The 19,093-nt window shown below is 34.3% G+C and overlaps 1 protein-coding gene across 6 annotated transcripts; it reads right to left on the bottom strand.

Annotated features, from left to right (window-relative positions):
- Positions 1-70: 70 nt before the first annotated feature.
- On the bottom strand, positions 71-10,834 carry LOC107858941 (protein NARROW LEAF 1). 6 transcript variants are annotated; one of them, XM_016703762.2, is made up of 7 exons: positions 10,541-10,834; positions 9,389-9,448; positions 8,736-9,269; positions 8,221-8,364; positions 2,282-2,522; positions 1,669-2,169; positions 71-988 (listed from the first exon to the last, which is right to left on the bottom strand). In XM_016703762.2, the coding sequence occupies exons 2-7, from the start codon at positions 9,395-9,397 to the stop codon at positions 621-623; spliced, it is 1,797 nt and encodes a 598-aa protein (XP_016559248.1). In that variant the 5' UTR covers positions 9,398-9,448; positions 10,541-10,834; the 3' UTR covers positions 71-620. The 6 variants fall into 6 exon arrangements, with proteins under 6 accessions (XP_016559248.1, XP_016559249.1, XP_016559247.1 ...); XM_016703763.2 differs by having other exon boundaries at positions 71-970; positions 10,541-10,832; XM_016703761.2 differs by having other exon boundaries at positions 71-1,000; positions 10,541-10,812.
- Between the last annotated feature and the right edge of the window lie 8,259 nt (positions 10,835-19,093).

The following is a 19,093-nucleotide window of genomic DNA, read 5'->3' as shown; positions in this document are numbered from 1 at the left end:
TAGTTTAGAAATATTACTACTTTATCAACTGAACAGTGAAAACATTTTCCACCCAATGAAGTTGCAATGCTAATCAAAATAATTGCTGTGTATACATCCAAACCAAATGAAGCTCCTCGTGGCCTTCTAATACAAAATGCCAAATTTTGTTGAATGTAGAAGCTGAGGTTCATATACAGTTTCTGCTTAATACATGCAGTTACTCAATATTATTTTGTATTATTATACTTTCCTGGAAAGTTGCACATTGTCTGATCTTCCTTGAGTAACAGTTTCTGGGGGCTTCCTCCACTTCATAGATTTTGTATGACAGCTTCACAGAAATGATACAACCCGATATGAATAGATACAGTTCTCTTCTAAACACATTTCTTACATATTGTACAACTTAATATATATCTAACCTCTACATGTAGCTTCCATGAATTAAAAGTGAAAAAAGAATAATAATAATAATAATAATAATAATAATAATAATAATAATACTCATACTGGTGGAAGGCTTAAGTTTCTCTTAGGAGCTCAAAATCTTCCCAAGTCTTCACATTTCAATGCATGACTGAGGCAAATATAACGAGGCGGTTCACTTTTTTTTTAAGCTCATGGCAATCTGAGACTCATCATTGTTTTCTTCTCTTTGGTTCGCGTTGCTCCCCTAACTGCAAAGAGACATAGATATCTTCATCCGATCCTCCCCTCACCGAGAGTCTTTTCAATTCCCTATTTCCATGTTGAATCCCAGAGACACTTGGGATAAATTGATGCTCAATGCAGGGAGTTGCTTTATTTCCATCGTGGATGTGAAAGTGCTTACGCTCAAGGGGTGGAACTATTCCTTCATCGGACTCGTCATCAATGGGATCTTGTCGGACGTTTAAATTGATTGGTTCAAAGTTCTCCTCAGCTTTATCTTTCAATTGAATCCGCTCTGCTGGTGACGACTCTCCAACAGCAGAACCAATACCCCCAGCTGATGCATTTATTTGCTCTTGCAATGCAACTAATTTAGAGGAAGTGAATACAGAAGTAGAGACTACAGAGATGAAATAATAAAATGACAGAGAACAAGGAAATTTGAAGGAAAAAAACTAGAAATCCAAGATTTTATTAGACTAAATACTAAATTTTTGGACTTCTATCTACATTCCTTTGGTTCCATCACATGATAAACCAAGAGTCTTTTGTATATGTTCATCCACCATTCCATGCCGGGGACACCTTTCAGAGAGCTAATAATCTTATACTATCCAACACATTCATAATTTTAAGCAGCGCAGGTATCCTAACACCCCGACCGTGCAAAAAATAACCAAACATTTGGTGATTCCTCCCCTCCCAGAACCACACTTCAAGTATAACCCTTTTCATGGAAGGGGAAATGGTTTGCGATGTCCTAGAAAGTAAACACAGGTATCATGACTTTGTATTGTATAGTTCATTATTTTCTCAACCACCATCTCCACAAAACAACCATAGTTTATGTTTTTAGTCTTTAATGCGATGTCAAATCAAAATCCAGGATTTCATGACAATTTTTAAAATGGAAGTAATGCTACTCCAGATGAAATTATTAATGTATTACAAGTTTAAAAAGTGGAAAAGATGAGATTCAAACGTAAGCAGGGCTCATATACAACTAAGGACCATAAGATGCTCAGAGATACCAACCTTTCAGACTCTCATTGGATGTAATGAGATCAAGTTCAAGAAGATCAAGGAGACGCCCCAAGTCAACTCCACTAGTCCAATTCTCAGGAGGTTGGCCAACTTTCAATTTTAAACGACCTCGATTGGCAGTTCCACCCCAAATTATTCCAATAGGCTGTGGCTTCTCCCCGTCTGGGCTAGTCAAGAGAATAAGGCTACCACTGTCACCTTCAAGATCAAAAGTCTGTTGGTTCTCACCAACAACCAGAAAATCTGTAAAGAAACAAATTCCTTTTTCATCATTATACTCCAGGGCATACGCCATAATGTTTCCAGTGGTTAGACCGGAGCTCCTTCCAACTTTCACCACTTGCCTACCAATGACACTACCAACAGGAGACTGTAAATCAATTTTATTGACATCACCTATGTCTCCTATTCCTTTCACGGACGTCCTTACATTCGACATGTCAAAATCTTCTGCAAATGGAATAAATGCTCCATCAGCTCGAACAAATGTTTCTGCAAGATGACAGCATCACAACAAGAATACATGGATGTCAGGATCCTATTCGAAACACTAATCTTGTTCAATCGGACAAAAGTAATATACACCAAACTGAATTTACATTACCTGGGTTTGTGCCAGCAAATATGCCATACCAAAGATCATCCGTTATGAAGGATGTAGCTCTCTCCACAGCACCTAAATACACCCCTGGCCCAAGGCTCGGTGGCAGAGGATGAAACATTTTCTGGCTGGGATAATCCAAGTCAACTGCTACATGACGATTGGTAAGGAAACCAACCTGCCTGCTTCCTGTACGACTTTTAACGATTGCGCCCAAGGTTCCATATGTTTCCTGACTAGCAACCTAGGACAGATGAAAGAGAAGAAAAGGTTAGTGCAGAATACAATGTTATGTGAAGCCTAGATCAATCAATCGGTAAACCATTTAACCTTTGATTACAGTAAAATCTCATATTCTAAAAATTAAGAATTTCTTAGAATCAACGAACACTCCACATGCATAACAGCTTTTTATTATTATGTCGAACACTAAAATATAGAGAGAATAGATAGCGATCCTTCATTCAAATCCTGTTGCTACCTATTAAGAAAATATTTTGTAGGTCCAAGAAAAAGAAATAGGGTAGCATGCGAAGGGACGTGTTATAAAAATAAGTGAATAAACAAAAGCGCCCTCCTTTAATATTTCAAAATTTCAAAAGAGGGCTCAACACAATTCACCAACTATGATTAAACCATATGACCCAACAAATACTTTTTCAATGTTCCATTAGTTTCCCGAAAAGAATATATATCTAAATGACTTAATCGCACTCTATCGATCACATTTAATGTGAAGGTGTTTGATTGGGCATGATAAAAAGAGTTTTGACATGTAAGCCAAAAATTACCCTTTTAAACAGGTGGTAGTGCGAGTTACACATGGATTTTCGTTTTTCCATTTCCTTACAAAGGAATAAACTTTAATGATAAGTGATCCCAACAAATCGTGTCATTAAGGGTAAAAATAGGATGCTAAAATTAGATAAAGAGAAAGATAGTCATGCTTTTAGGGATAAACTACAAAGGAAAGTGTCTCACATAAAATGGGACAGAGGAAGTAATGAAGATCAAATCCACGATAGTATGTCAATCTATGAAAGTCTCTCTTGATAGTTAACAATCATAACTCTAAGTCCTAAGAGCAGTAACTCCGTCTCTCTGTCTTAGATGTCCATTATGAGAGACGTGCCAATGAGATAAATGATTAAAGTCAGATTCAGAAGTGAAAAAGCAGAGTAAAGATGTTTGAATTCAAATAACATAATTCTTTGGCTAGGCTGCAACATTTACTCTCTACTTCCACGGAGAACGCAGAGGGTTAGTTAGGCAGTTGAAAGTTGTCTCGCTTAGTCTTTCTTACCAGTAATCGTATTATTACTTGGGGAGTGTCTTGTTATTCCATTTCTGTTATATGTATTGTTTCTAGCACTTCGATTATCGTATCATTTTGTGGTAGTGATTGTTCCGTTTTTAGTATGCTTTGTTATTCTTTCTTTCACATTGTGTCTGGGCTTTTTCACTCTCGTCGTTTCTTTTTTGTGGTATGATTGTTCCGTTCTCAGTATACTTTGTCATTATTTCTTTAGCATTGTGTCTTGATCTCTTCACACCCATTGTTTATTTTTTCGAACTACTTTGTAATGCTTTATTTGAGCCGAGCGTCGATCGTAAACAACCTCTGTACCTTGTAGGGGTAAGGCCTGCATACACACCACCCTCCCAAACCTCACTTGTGGGATTACACTCCGTATGTTGTTGTGTTACTTCAGCGGAATGCGGATGTTGCGCTGGATGTGTGGACTGACTAGAGGGGATAGAGTTCGGAATGAGACTATCCGGGAGAAGGTTGGTGTGACTTCAGTGGAGTGCAAGATGCGGGAAGCACGATTGAGATGGTTCGGACACGTGAAAAGGAGGGGCATGGATGCCCCGGTCCGTAGGTGCGAGAGGCTAGCGTTGGATGGTTTTAGGCGGGGTAGGGGTAGGCCGAAGAAGTACTGGGGCGAGGTGATTAGGCGGGACATGGAACAGTTACAGCTCACCGAGGACATGACCCTAGATAGGAAGGTCTGGAGGGCGCGAATTTCGGCAGAGGATTAGGGCCAGTTTGGGTCGCTAGTGTAGGGAATTACTTGGTGGGGGTTTTATTCCTGTTATGATTCCGTCTTCCGTGTTCCATGTTTTATTACGAATCTGTGTGCTTTCCTCTGTTTTATTACTTATGGGTGCCGTATTTATGTTATGTAATCTGCTTCTGTGTTTTACTATGTGTTTGTGTGGTATCTCGTGTCTTGAGCCGGGGGTCTATCGGAAACAGCCTTTCTACTTCATCAGAGGTAGAGGTATGGACTGCGTACATCTTACCCCCCCCAGACCCCACTAGGTGGGAATACACTGGGTTTGTTGTTGTTGTTGTTGTTGTATCTTCACCACGCTTGATGACCGAAGAGTTGATGTCAATGTCATCTTCGGCGCTATTGTTCTTCACATTTGCATATTTGCGTGTTTGCGTCTTCCAACTATTTTTATATTTCTGTGTGTTCCATCTCGACAATTGCCTTGCTAGGATTTGTTATGAGTTCAATTTCCTTCTCCAGTAAAACCCAGTAAGAATAACGCCCATTTTCGATCATTACAGTGGAAAATTTGGTGTGTTTCACCCGTCCAACCAGACTTTGACTTTGAAATGTTAAGATCAATATCCAAGTAGCCTCTAGAGTATCACCAATTTGCCAAAACATATTGAGACAACATTGATGGATCAGCAACCTCACCACACTCACCACCAATACATTGTTTATCAGCTCACAGTGCAGCAACCAGCTTCAAATGACCATCGGTTAAGAATTACCAAGCCGTCATCTATCAAACCAGTGACATGTCTGAGACACACGATTAGCTTTCTTTTGATGAAAACAAAATGCAGCAGAGCATCGCCGAATTAGGCCAACTTACACCATTACCCTCAAAGCTCTCAGCCAATTGGCCGTTGCACGCTTCAACCTTGTTTGGCAGTTGAAATGTCACACCAAACAAGTGCTGAGGAACTCATTTCTCTTCTCCACTCCTCCACTATTCAGATAAATCCTTTAGTTCTCCATTATGCTCCTCCAGAAGATCACATCTAGTATGAGGGGCAACCAAGGTGCTATGTCCTAATAAAATTTCAAGCTCTACATCTGTACTCATTTGAAGAGATTTAATTTCTTTAAGCCTAGCCGACATTCTAGCAAGAAGGAAATTCTTTCTAGAATAGAGCTGTGCCTTTATTTTTTGTTAGTCAGGAGCTTAATAAAATAAATTTTGATTCGATAAAGATGGCTCTCCTTAATGAAGATAGAATGGAATCTCAGAGCATTTAGCTAATAACCAAACTACACATGAATGTCAGGATTCATGAATTAGAAATCCTCTTACCTTGTACCCATGTTATCCCTTAGGAACAAGATAACCACAATAATCTTCTTAAATATTTCCAATACAAATAAGAAAAAGCACAACCAAACAAGAGGCGGAAAAATAGGTCTCTCTGTCTCACTTATATGGAAAACTTGAACAATAGCTCCTCAAAGATCGTGCAAAGAAATTGGACTAGGTTACATGTTAATATCTCAATTTGATAACACACATTTGCACAATCTATTTATCATGTAAATAATTGTAAATTGCTCACTAGGAAACCGTTTTTTACCAATTAAACCACTGGTGAGGAAATTGTGCCACCTGAAAAAAGGAGAGAGAATCTAGTAGAGTTGCTTGGTGTTTAAAGAGTTAAGGTGCCAAAGCAGTCTTAAGATGGTGCTATAAGGTGATGGGTACTGGATAAGCTATAGAAAACACTAGGAATTTATGGTAGTCGGTGATCCTATGTAGGTAGCAACTGAAGAAAGATCAGATAGATTTGACTCAAAAGTTCAACCTTTGGTGCTGCACGATTGGTACTCACAGTTTATGAAGGTTCTGAAAGATTAGTTTGGAAAAAGAGGATAGAAAACTGATGCTTTTGTTATATTGATAAATTAATGATACCAGTTTGTCGATAAAAAATGAATACTCCAGAAATATATCAACAAAAATATACAGAAATTGATGACCTTGATACGATATTTACAATTTCAGAAATGTGATTTTTTCTTTTTGGATAACCACGGTGTTTGGGCCAGCTTGCACGTTCCACAGGATACCTGCTATGTCCCACTTAAAATTCATTTATGGAGTTCACCATTTACAGAATAGATTAATCCTCTACATTGCTTAGCTTCTTCATGCTGATAAATATAAGATATATTTGTAGCTATTACTTGGTTAAAAGAATTATGCTGCAATACTTCCCAATTCCCATGTGATAGAATAGGATTACATGATCTTGAACCTCTCTTTTACTTTTGTTTTTAATAGAAGTGGTGTTTGGGGCGCTTGCGCATACGTAGATTAATTCCATGGGGTACTTCATACCTCCCACCAATACAGGTACTAGATAACTTTTGTCCACCAAGGCTTGGATATCTGACAAAAATCACCTAGTATTTTTGCTTTTGTCGGGATTTGAACCTGAGATCTCATGGTTCTCAACCTACTTCATTGACCACTAGGCCACACACTTGGGTGCTCCTATTTCTGATTCTTTTCCATAGCCTACTCTAGAGCTTAAAGGGAATTTTGACTAGATCATTCATTAGTGATACTACAATATGCCTACCATGTTCTCATTATCAATCTACACACCTAGCAATAAATTTTACTCTGATGATTGCAATGGGAATCAAGTTCCCCATAATGAGATTAGAAACTACATAAAAGGGAAAATGCATTGTAACAGGCAAGAATGAATGTACACATAAGGATAGACAAAAAACATATCTTAGAAAATTTATCCAAGCTAGGGAACATGATGAGGTGGAGACCTTCTACAGAGTTTAATGCTGACATTAAAAAGGACAGTGACAGGATAATGCAGAGAGGACTGGTGGTGGAACATTTTTCCAATATAGCATATTACACGTCTGGATAACAAGGTAGGAAGCTTTGTGAGTGTGTATTTGAGGAATAAGGCTCCCCCAGTAGATTTCTTGGTAAAAGTGCCGCATGGAATGCTACTCAAATAGCACAACTTGAAGATAATGGGCTGTCGAAGGTGAATTGGTGTTGTATGTGCAGAAGCAATAGGGAGGAAATGAATCACCTACTCCTTTGTTGCAAGTGTGTAGTAGTGCTATAGAGTTCAGTGTATTCTTTGTGATCTTACTTCGTACGAGGAGACCCTAGTGACATGGAGATTGAACAAAATAGGGAAACAGAAACCCTGAAGAAGCCAATCACCTTTTTCTCCACTGCAAGACCACATCTCAGCTGTGGAGTTTAATTTTTGCTTGACTTGGCACGTGTTGAACTATGCCTTTCTCCACTCAAGACTTTCTTATGTGCTAGGACAGAGTTGGATTACATTAAAAAAAGGCTCAAATTTTGGAATACTATCCCAAGCTATGTGGATCACTGTCTGGTTAGAAAGAAACAACAGGACTTTTGAAAGCAAAACGACGAAAATTCTTAGCCTTAAGTTTAGAGCTGCTATTTTATTGCTAGCTTTGGTGCAAACAAGTTGTACAGGATACATATTCCTTGTTAGATATGATTCGGAAACTGCACAATTTGTAACTATGTGTAGAAGCACTAGCTTAGTATTTATTCACCATTACTACAATACCTTACTGCTATCAAGAAAAAAAGATGAAGAAAAAAAGATGGGTAAGTTCGGGAAACTAACCAGCACATGCATTCTTTGGAAAATCTACGGAAGAAAGGAACAAAATAATAGATAGAATTGAGCAGTAGACATAGAGGATTAGAGTTTAATATTTCACTTTCACTTTGGTGTAAAGGAAACGTTCCTATGGTAGTTGGACAGATTTTCTGGAAGTTCACTGCTAAACATTTGTAATTATTTTGACACTGTCTGTACATAGTAATGAAGGACATTCTGATCAAGAAGAGTCAATTACCTGGGAACCAGAACCAATGCATGGATCACTTCCCCGTAAACCATCAACAAGTTCAGTATATAGCTGTTCCTTCGGAGTTGCTGCCGGTGCCCCAAAGTATGAAAATTCCACAACATCAACATCACACCATACACCACCTGGTCCCTGCCCAATTACAAAAGATTCTCAAGCCGAAGAGTATTGGAAGGACGGTTAGACTTCAGAAAAGCCGAAGAACCAAAGCTGGCTCGGACACCACCATTATAAAAAGAAAATAGAAAAAGTTGGTGAATCTGCAGAACTTCAGTGCATGTTAATGTAATAGATCCCATCTCCATTGAGATATGGAATTTTTGGCTGTTATGCATACAACTTTTACTAAACCATGTTGAAGCACAAGACCGTTAGCAGAATAAACAGAGACTGATAATAAGAAAAGAATGGCCTTAATTGATTAGTGCCGTCTAAGCAATATAATCATTACAACTATACTGTCTATACTAAGTGCAAGTACAGAGGTTTCAACAAGATTCAACCTCAAGAAAAGCCGGTAGACATTGGGAAAGACTGAGCCATTGCATATGAACCTTTCTGGCAACAAAGACAAGAATAGCTGGTATATCTGTCAAAGCACCTCGCCGGATACGAAATCCGATTGCTGTACCAAGACTAAATCGGCGCAAGTTTTTGCTATGGAATGCCCTTATGGTCATAACTTCAAGCAATGTTGTAGCTTGCTGTCCCGTGGGAAGTCGCCCCAGGGTTTCAGGTAAAACTCCCTTCTGAAGATTACCAAAGTAATTGGCCCGGTCCTCAGCAGCATCCAAGCGGCACGGCCATGAGAAGTAGGCAGCATTGCTCTCAGCAACCTGACAACCTGATGCAAAGGCTTGTAGTGGTGGTGGACTTGACAAAGGAAGGTTGTTGAAATAATTTCTCTCCAAATCCAGGGCTGACTCATCTGATTGCACAGATCCGGAGTGATTGAATCTTAAATCCAGTCTATCCATATTTTTAACTTTCCTGTCTGGTAATTCATTAAAACATCTGCTTAGCTGCAAAAGCTCCCCCTTTTAACCTTGAAAGGAAATGATCTATATGAAGTACTAGTTCCGTTTATTCAAATAAGCAAGAAAAAAAAAACGACTAAAAAAGCATAATCATTTAACGGTAACAGAACTGAACTTACCAAATCCATACCGAAGCGCCTTATAACATTGTATAAATCAGAACAATCAATAACCTGCACCTGGAATTTACATTAATAAGAAGAAACATTAGCAAGAACAGAAAGGAAAAAATGCTCAGAATATCCCAAAACCTACTAAAAGAAAACATAAAGAAAGCAACTTGTCCATTTCCATAAGATAGGAAAGATACAAACAGAAACCAACAAGCAACTTTGTAAGTAAGGGGTTATATAGAAATAAATGCACCCTTTATTTGTTCTCATCTCTGTATGTACCACCATAACTGATCTACAAGCACACAGAGAATGATAAATACATAAAAACTCATGTCAAGATAAACACACTACTGTAAAAACTCTCAGCACCAAAAAAGAAGTCAATATTATTTTTCTTGGATAACCGCGTACACCGGGGGCAGTTTGGGTGCACCTCGACTAATTACACGGGATACCTGGCACTTCCTACCAGTAACTCTGCCCACCAAAGCTCAACCAGATGGGAAGAAATCACCTAGTGATTGTCTCTATTGGGAATTGAACATGAGACCTCGTGGTGTTCTACCCACTTCATTGAACCACTAGGCCACACCCTTGGGTGATAAGAAGTCAATATTGAGCAGGAGAAGATCAAGATAATTCAACAACACAATTTTTTTTAATAACCGTGGTGTCCGAGCCAGTTTTTGCGCACCTCGACTAAATCCCCCACCAGCAACAGACTCTGCCCACACAAGGCTAGGACAGATGGAAGAATCACCTAGTATTTTTTGCCTCTGCTGGATTCGAACCCGAGAGACCTCTCAGGTTCTAAACCTGCTTCATTGACCACCACTAGACCACGGGTGGTCTAGTGACTTGTCCTGGGACAAAATTCGTGATATTTAAGTTCTGTTAACCATAAAACTGTACACCTTTGGGTTCAATTCAACAACACAATTTAGCAAACCCCATATCAAGAAAACCTATAAAGACTAAAACTTTACTATCAAACTCAAAAGAAACATCACCAGTCAGCAACAATGGAGTCCCTGAAAGATCCCCGGAGTCAATAATGATAGTTCAAGATAATTAAACAGTACAATTAAGCAAACCCCATATCAAGAAAACCAATAAAGATTGAAACTTTTCAATCAAATTGACAAGAAACCTCACCTGTCAGCAACAACGAAGATTGTCTTCATGCCCTAAAGACCAGCAGTCCACGATCATGAACCAGATTAGTCCAACGAAAATTTGGTTGGCTCAATTGAATAAAGCCATTAATATGCCTATGAAAGTCTGCAGTGGAATCACAACCCAATGCTCTCTATGTGTCCGTACTTGTGTGCGCGTGCCTATGTGAGTCTTTCACTCTGTGTATGTGTGAGAGAGAGAAGGGTGTCAAAAAAGAAACAGGAAAAATGAAGAGAGGTTATTTTTTAGAAAATTGAAATTAAGAAAAATAACCAACTGAATTTTCTAGCGTGGATTAACTGATAAAATTATTGTTATGTAATCACCTAATCACACATTCCAGCCTTGAAAATAAGGTAGAAATGTAAGATAAGCCTATAGAGAGTGAGAACTTGCTCGTAGCTCAGCTTTGCCTTTTAATCAATCGTATCTTACTCCATCTAATTCATATTAACTTTGAGAGACAATACACACCTATTAAGAAAAAATAGGATATAAATTGGACATAATCTTGCACTTTTGCCATTTTAAAATCAAATTAAAATTATAAATATGAGCAATTAAATCTCTTGAACTCATCAATTAGAAAATATAAATGAAAGGCAAAAATCAAAGAAATTTTCACTTAAGTTAATATGAAAATAAAAAATGACTTACCAATTAAGTTAATATGAATTAGAGGAAATAACATACATAACATATACTCCACTTTTCTAAATATTGTCATAATTTTTTTTTAAAGAGTAAAACATATATATTTTGATTAATATTTCCAAATATATTTTCTTTACTCCATTTTCTAAATATTGTCATAATTTTTTTTTAAAGAGTAAAACATATATATTTTGATTAATATTTCCAAATATATGTTCTTTTATATTAGTATGAGAAAAATTAGAGCTTATAATAGTTATGAATATTTAAATTTAAATTTTAATTTTAAATTATCATATTAGTCTAATTTAATTTAACTTAAAAAATTAATCAAATTGACTTTTGAAGTGCGAAACATGACAATTATTTTGAAACAGACGAAGTACTCGTAATCATGTGCAGGAACAAATTTTATTGTGAGCATTGCCCCTAAAATGGATCTTTTACCATGCATGATGCACATTTAGTGAGACTCCAATATAAATATTAGAAACAAGGTGGTAAACATAAAAAATATACTTCAGCTTTTCAATTTTTGTTCTACAATTAGAATTTTCAACTAATTTCTTTTTATTGAATTTGTTATGTTTCTAGATATTTTAAAATTACTAACTGTTATAATTTATAATTATTTTTATTTATTTTTAAATATATAAATTCTATTTAAATAACTTAAAGTTTTTATGTCTCAAATCACGGTTAAAATTTAAAAGGTTAAATTTTAAAATTTTAATTGTGCCATATAATGGGAATGAGGAAGTACTGTAGTGATGCCAAAAGGAACAAGTAGTTGTTAATGTGTTGAAACAGAAGGAAATTCTATATAAAAATAAAAGGAAAGGGAAAACAACCATAAAGAAAAGATAGGTTATTTCACAAATTGAAGAAACATAGACTATCTAGTGTATTATTTTTTCCTTCTGTTTTTAGCAAGTGTATCTTAGCATAGTGGTATGTATTGATGCAAAAAGTACTATTTGTTAATGAGATTTTTTCCCTCAATCCCCTTTTTTCTTTTTCTTCTTCACTTTTTGCTGTCACTGTCATTCTTACTTTTCCTTTTCTTTCTACCCTTTTTCATTTTGTGTTGCCAATCATCATTTGAATAATCACCACACAACACTACCCTTTTCTTCTTTTAATAAAGATCAATTTAGTGCACAAAATATCCCCAAAGTCTATTGTTTCAAGGAAGGATTGTATCAAAAAAAATAATGTAATGTTTCAAGGAAGGATTGTATCAAAAAAAAAAAAAAGCAAGGTAAACAATCTATCATGAAATAATTATTAGTAATTAATTTTAGAGAAATTTTTATAAATCTCAACAGTTTAGTACCTAATTACATAAAATTTCGATTGTTTTCATATTTACGTAAAATTCTAATTTTTCATTCATTGTCGAGATGCATATCTAAGACTCACGATACATCATCATCTCATACACAATTCTTATTTATTAATATTACAGAGATACATTTAGATACATAAGTCTATAGCATGAAAAGCATTCTGATACGTGATTTTTGACATATTTTCAAACAGAGACATCTTTATTATGTATTCTTAACCTAATATTCAGTAAGATATATCGCTTTTGTTCATTTGGTGAAGGATCGCGTGATATATTTTTTTATCATTTTCAACTAGAAATGTCATTCTTATGTATCTTTGAACTCCCTTAACAGATACATCATTCTTATGTATCTCCACTAACATAATCATCTTTAATTTCCATTGACGGATCTCTGATTTTAAACATCTACTAAGTACAGTTTACTAGATTCACTACAATGTTGAAGAATCTCCTTGTCTTTGGCAAGTGTTCGGGTTAACATGCAAAGTACTTGTGTTTCAAAGTTGCATTCAAGACGGGTTTCTTCAATCACTGATAGCAACATCGAAAATTGAGTTACAAGTTTAATTAGTTCCATGCACATTAGACGATGCACCTATAGTCATCATACAATAGAGGAAAGATAGTTGTTGTTGTGGATTCAAATGAGAAATTTTTCACTCAAAAAATGAATTATTTTTTTTAGATTTGAGGAGCTTTTGGGGAGGTTAGTGATGAGTTTCATGGTGAAAATTGTGATGGATTTGGAGGAGAGTGATAGTTAAAAAAAGGAAAATTAAGAGGACAAGAAGTAGAGAATGATGATGAAGAAGGAGGGAAGAGTCTTTAATTTTCTACGTCATGATGGAGATGAAGTGGAGAGGAACAAGGTTATAATCCAAAATTATCAAATTGGGGGAATTCATGACACTTTTTGGTCATTTACGCGAGTTTAAAGGAGTAGTGTGACGTGATGTATCTGACTTTTAGAAAGAAAAAGAGAAATCAAAAACTTTTATAATTATTTTAAGAGATTGAAATTTTAAATAATAATAATAAATTAAAGTATAGTATTATATAATTTTATTATTTAAATAAGTGACTTGTAAATCACACAAAAATAATTATTGATCAAAGTCTCCCTTAAGGGTGTGCATCGGCCGATTCGGTTCGGCTTTATCGCTTTGGTTTATCAGTTATCGATTTTTAAATATATTAAACCAATAAGATATTTTTTTATCGATTTTTTATCCTTAATGGTTCGGTTTTCAGTTTAACCGATAAGAAAATATGCATAAAATAGAAATAGTAGCAGCTAACAAGAAAAGAAATGAAATCTTAGTTGCATCAAAAATTCTTCATGATGTGTTTTATTTTACAAGAATCTTCAAGCTTGAATAGATTTTTGAAAAATTGATATATATATATATATATATATATATATATATATATATGCAATTTGAAACATTTTTATTGGGTTATCGGTTTACCCAATAAGAAAAAATTGAACCGAACCAATAACCCAATAAAAAAAATTATAAAATCATTAAAAAATCGTTAACCTAATAACCCAATAACAATAAACCAATAACATTTTTATCGATTTGGTTTATTGATCGGTTCAATTTTTGCACATCCCTAGTATCCCTTCACATTCCTTTCTAATTCTAGCGGGAGAAAAATGCAGGAGAGAAGACTTCAAAGCATCACAAATATCTTCAAATTTAATTGGGTTGTTTTGAAATTAAGCCAAAAGATGAATAATATGAACAATAAAGTAGACAAAAATATTGAGAAAAGAAGACAAGAGATGAAAGTTTTTCATTCTTTCAAGTATCAAGTATACAAATCTTTCAAGTATTATAATATGAAATTTATGCCTCTATTTATAGTATAACACACAGGCATATGAAAGGTTGTCATGGGGAAGTTAAAGGTGTAAGAGTTATACCCCATAATGGTTTATGAAGCAGTGGATGAGTAAATTCTTGGAGTAGTGGACATCTACAATAACTATAATATTTTTATAATACTCTCCCGTGGATGTCCATAGATAATGTGTCTCGTTAAAACCTTACTGGAAAAAAAAAATTCATAGAAAAAAATTCTACTAAAAGAAAAAGAGTACACATATTTTTTAATACGCGTTTATGTGCTGCCTCGTTAAAAATCTTGTCAGAAAAATTCAATGGGATAAAACCTAGTCTAAGAAAAAAGGAGTGCAACGTGTATTTTACCCCCTCCCCCTCTCCCCCGATGCAATCATCTTTTCACTTCTCAAAGACGAAGCACTTCAATCGTATATGTCAACTTTCAATGTCGATATTAACTGTGTGGTTGTAATCAAATCACATTCATGAAGACGTTGCATTCTTGAAATCGACCTGATGTGTTGTTTTCTTGTTTCTTGGATATGTTAAGCCCTTGAACTCAGCCAAATAAATTCTTGAAAATCACTTTATATGTGACCTCATCATCGCAAGTCATTTGCACATTGAACTGCACTTGCATAACCAACAATCCTTTGACAATATTTGTTAGAAATAATAAATCCATATCAATATTATTTGATTTCACTCACATTCCTATAAAAGTGAAATTATATCTTTCTACACATTAATAAAAAATATTCTTATGTATATAAATAGCAGGATATAAAAGTGCATCAATTGCACTGATACATGGTATTTTCTAATCGTTTTCATAAGATGAAAATTAATCTTTCTTTATGATAAGAGATTTCGCAACCACAGGGATATTCAACGAATCGAATCTCTTTTACATCCTTCAAAGATTTTCCTATTGCATTTGCCATCTAGCTAGACATGACATTCGTTATACACATTCAAATTTTTTTTAATACATTGTCAAATTTAAAGAAACCTTATTGCATCCACCATAAGAGAAGACATCTCCAAACAATAATGGAAGGACTTTTGTGAATAACCTTAATGCCTCAAGGCACAAACCGTATTTTATATCTTATGATTTTACTTTTCGCATAATCACCAAATTGTATCCCACTGGCATTATACCTTAGTCTATGGACTAATTCCGAAACATTTTTCAAGTGAAAAACAATAAACTTGAATTGCATAATTTATCTGTTCATATTATTTGACAGATTTAAATTCAAGATCCTCGATATCATTTATAATGGTGAGCTCTACATTATACCAAAGATACAGTCGACAGTTATTTAATATCGATTGCATTACGACATAACATATCAAGATCGATCTCTTCTTTTTCATTATTTTCATGTGCCTGAACTCAGTGGCGGAGCTAAGAATTTAGTAAAGGGGGTGCAAATTTTCTTCTCAATTATATTAAGGGTGTACAAAATTAAATATTTACTAATAATATCTAACATTTAACCTTTGTAGACCACGTAATTACTCGACGAAAGGTGTTCATCTGACCACCCTTCGTTTAAGGTGGCTCCGCCCATGTGAACCTTTGTCGATGTTTTATGAAGAGCTACGTCATAGTGCTTTTTAAAGAACTTGCCTTATTATCATTGACCATATTTATCATTTGCTCCTCTCCTTATTCAAGAAATTTTATGTTAGAAATCGATTTGTCTGTCACTTCAGGCGTGCCATATAAAGACTCTGTCCTTCAAGGACTTTTCATGGAGTATTTATAGCTGAATTATAGCATAAGATCAGTCTGACAATGAACTTGTAACATTTTGCAAATCATGAATTATCAATTGAACTTCAAGTTCACTATTTTTTACAAGGATCTCGATAATTCATTTCATACATTTCAGCTATTAATCATATCTCCCCCTAATTTTAGAAAATCTAACATTCACCCCAATCTTATTTGGGGATCTTTTTTTATGAGTGGTGGATATTGCACATTCAAATTATTTAGATGGATTTTAATTAGTTCTTGACCCTAAACCAACAATATAGAGGAACCTTGTTGACTTGATGCATATAAATATTGATACATTTAGATAAAATCGTCTTATACCAAATTTTCTTTTTGGGAGATTTTTTCTCGTAATCAATGGTTCAGTTATAATCGGAGGCACACAATTTTTTTTTGCTAAACCAATCAGCATTATCAACTTTTAAAGTTTGAAATCATACTCTCAATTTAACAATTTGAGCAAATAACCTTGCTAAAATCAAATTGCCAGTTGATAGCAGCGCATATGACCAACCATAGATGCATCTCACTTCATAACAAATGGTCCACATGACAAGTGAATGGGCCCATATTCACCTTGTTGTACGTTTCAAAAAATTTAGGGGATATAACCATAACTTTAATTGGTATAATATTTTATTGTGAGAACAAGCAACATAAGAGAATTCTTGAAGAATCGTATATTTCTTCAATGTAAAACTTCATGAATTCTCAATTATATTTACATCATATTTGAACCGGGATGGTCAATCGGTCATGCCAACTTATATATTTCTTGTAAACTTTTCGTTTACTACAACATGTGATTTCATCACCATGCCTATATTTGTATCAACAAACATGATAAAAATGGGTAGACTTTCCCATAAATATTTATAATCCATGAAGCTATAAATTTTTTTCATAATTTATAGTCTCAAAATAATAATAATAATTTCTTTTCTTATCAATTTTCTTGAAACTTTTAAAAGTTCCTTAGAAGATTTATTACAATTTCAATACCATAAATAATATTCATCCGTCTAGTAACACACTAATTTTTCAAAGCTATGAAATACTTGTGTACTACCTTATATTTTAAAAACACCATTCACATGGGTACCATCTCCTTTTAAGGAGAAAGTTATTTTTCTGCTAGCCAAAATCATTATATGCAAGACCTCTTTCTTGCTTTATTTTTACCGTTAATAATATATTTTTTATAACATTTTGGCAAAGTCCTTTTTGAGCATACCATATTTACACAATCAATGACGAATTTATTCGACCATACCATACTATTTATTTTGATCATGGCCAAAACTTTTGTAGGCAAGAATCACTTCTTGATTTTACCCTTTGATAGATCATGATCAAACACACTATAGCGTCAATGAACTTTTTATACCAAATTAAAATTTTATTTCCTTCAAACCTCCCATAGAGGTGAGTTTTGGTATTTATCCAATCATATATATGCACGTCTTTGTCTGTGACTTTCATCATATCTTGACACATTAACTTTCATGAACGATCGGGCATCCACGACATTTAACACCAGTCATATTCTCTTCAAGAAATGGACTAATATATTCTATGTGCTCTATCTTAACATTTATCATATTCATATTATATATACCTCAACATTATTTTGAAAGATTAAATGTACCACCATTTTATATTCTTTTGATGGAGGATTTATAAAATTTATCAAATTAAATCACACTACAGTGAGTATCCAATACCTTGCCTATAAAATTAATGATAAAAATGACCTTCATCTTTTGAAGGATCATTTTGAGAATCCATAATGTTTTTCTTTTACAATCACCACAATGATGACTATTATATTTTTTTCACACCCACATATATTAAAACTTGTCTTCATTTTAGACTTATTACGTAATGCTACCACATTCACATCAAAGAATGGAGCATATCAATGTGGCGAATTTTATGACTTTTCATCAATTACCTTGGTTATCATCATATCGTCAAAATGCATTGGGACATGAACCCAACGTCTTACCATTAAAGATGTATGAGGCCATAATTCCGTGGTACTTAAACCCAAGATCATCATTAATTGTGCACCAAAACGTAAATCGATATTTTTTCTCTTGGTGTGATGAGACTTAAATTCACCACATTAACTTTAACTAATAACATAAATCAAAGTACCTTATACACATCCGTAAGTTAAAATTTTGACTTGTTACATTCTTTACTCTGCTACAATGTACATATCATATGATAATTTATATCATGTTCAATATTGACATTTCAAACTTAAAGTTAAACAACTAATAGCCGACAATAACATAGTCATTTGTGTTAACAAACAATAAAGAGATTTTCTCACCATTCTAATTAAATACATTAATTCATTATACTGATTTCAATAACATTAAATTCAACACCTTAAAAATTAACATGAAAATTTGCCTCTTTATTCTTCAATTATTTTCTCAAATAAAAAAATATAGCATAACATAAATCAATATGTAAAGGTGTAAAAATTAAATCAAATCATTGTATCCCTCTTTTAATATGACACATATAATAAAATAAATTACTAATACGAAAGAAAGGTATGTTGGGGCCAAACAATGGTTAGAAGTTAAAATAATGTTAGATAACTCCTTCAAGTTAAGAATCTTTTCCAATCATCAACTCCTTTGCAAGGAAAGTCCAATAATATATACATACATACATATATATATGGTTGTACGAAACGTAATGTGATATCATGAATCAAATTCAAACGTGTTTTATCTTCAATCGAGATTTTGACCGGCTTTATTTCAATATCATAGTTCTTCAAAAGTAGAAAAAACTTACCAATACTTACCCTTATTTTGTGAACTTCGTGTTGATAACATTTTTTAAAATTAAGCCAAAAG

This window comes from Capsicum annuum, chromosome 2, assembly GCF_002878395.1.
Source record: "Capsicum annuum cultivar UCD-10X-F1 chromosome 2, UCD10Xv1.1, whole genome shotgun sequence".
Lineage (NCBI taxonomy): Eukaryota > Viridiplantae > Streptophyta > Magnoliopsida > Solanales > Solanaceae > Capsicum > Capsicum annuum.
Note: the sequence above shows the minus strand (reverse complement) of the source record. Positions and strands in the feature narration are given on the sequence as shown.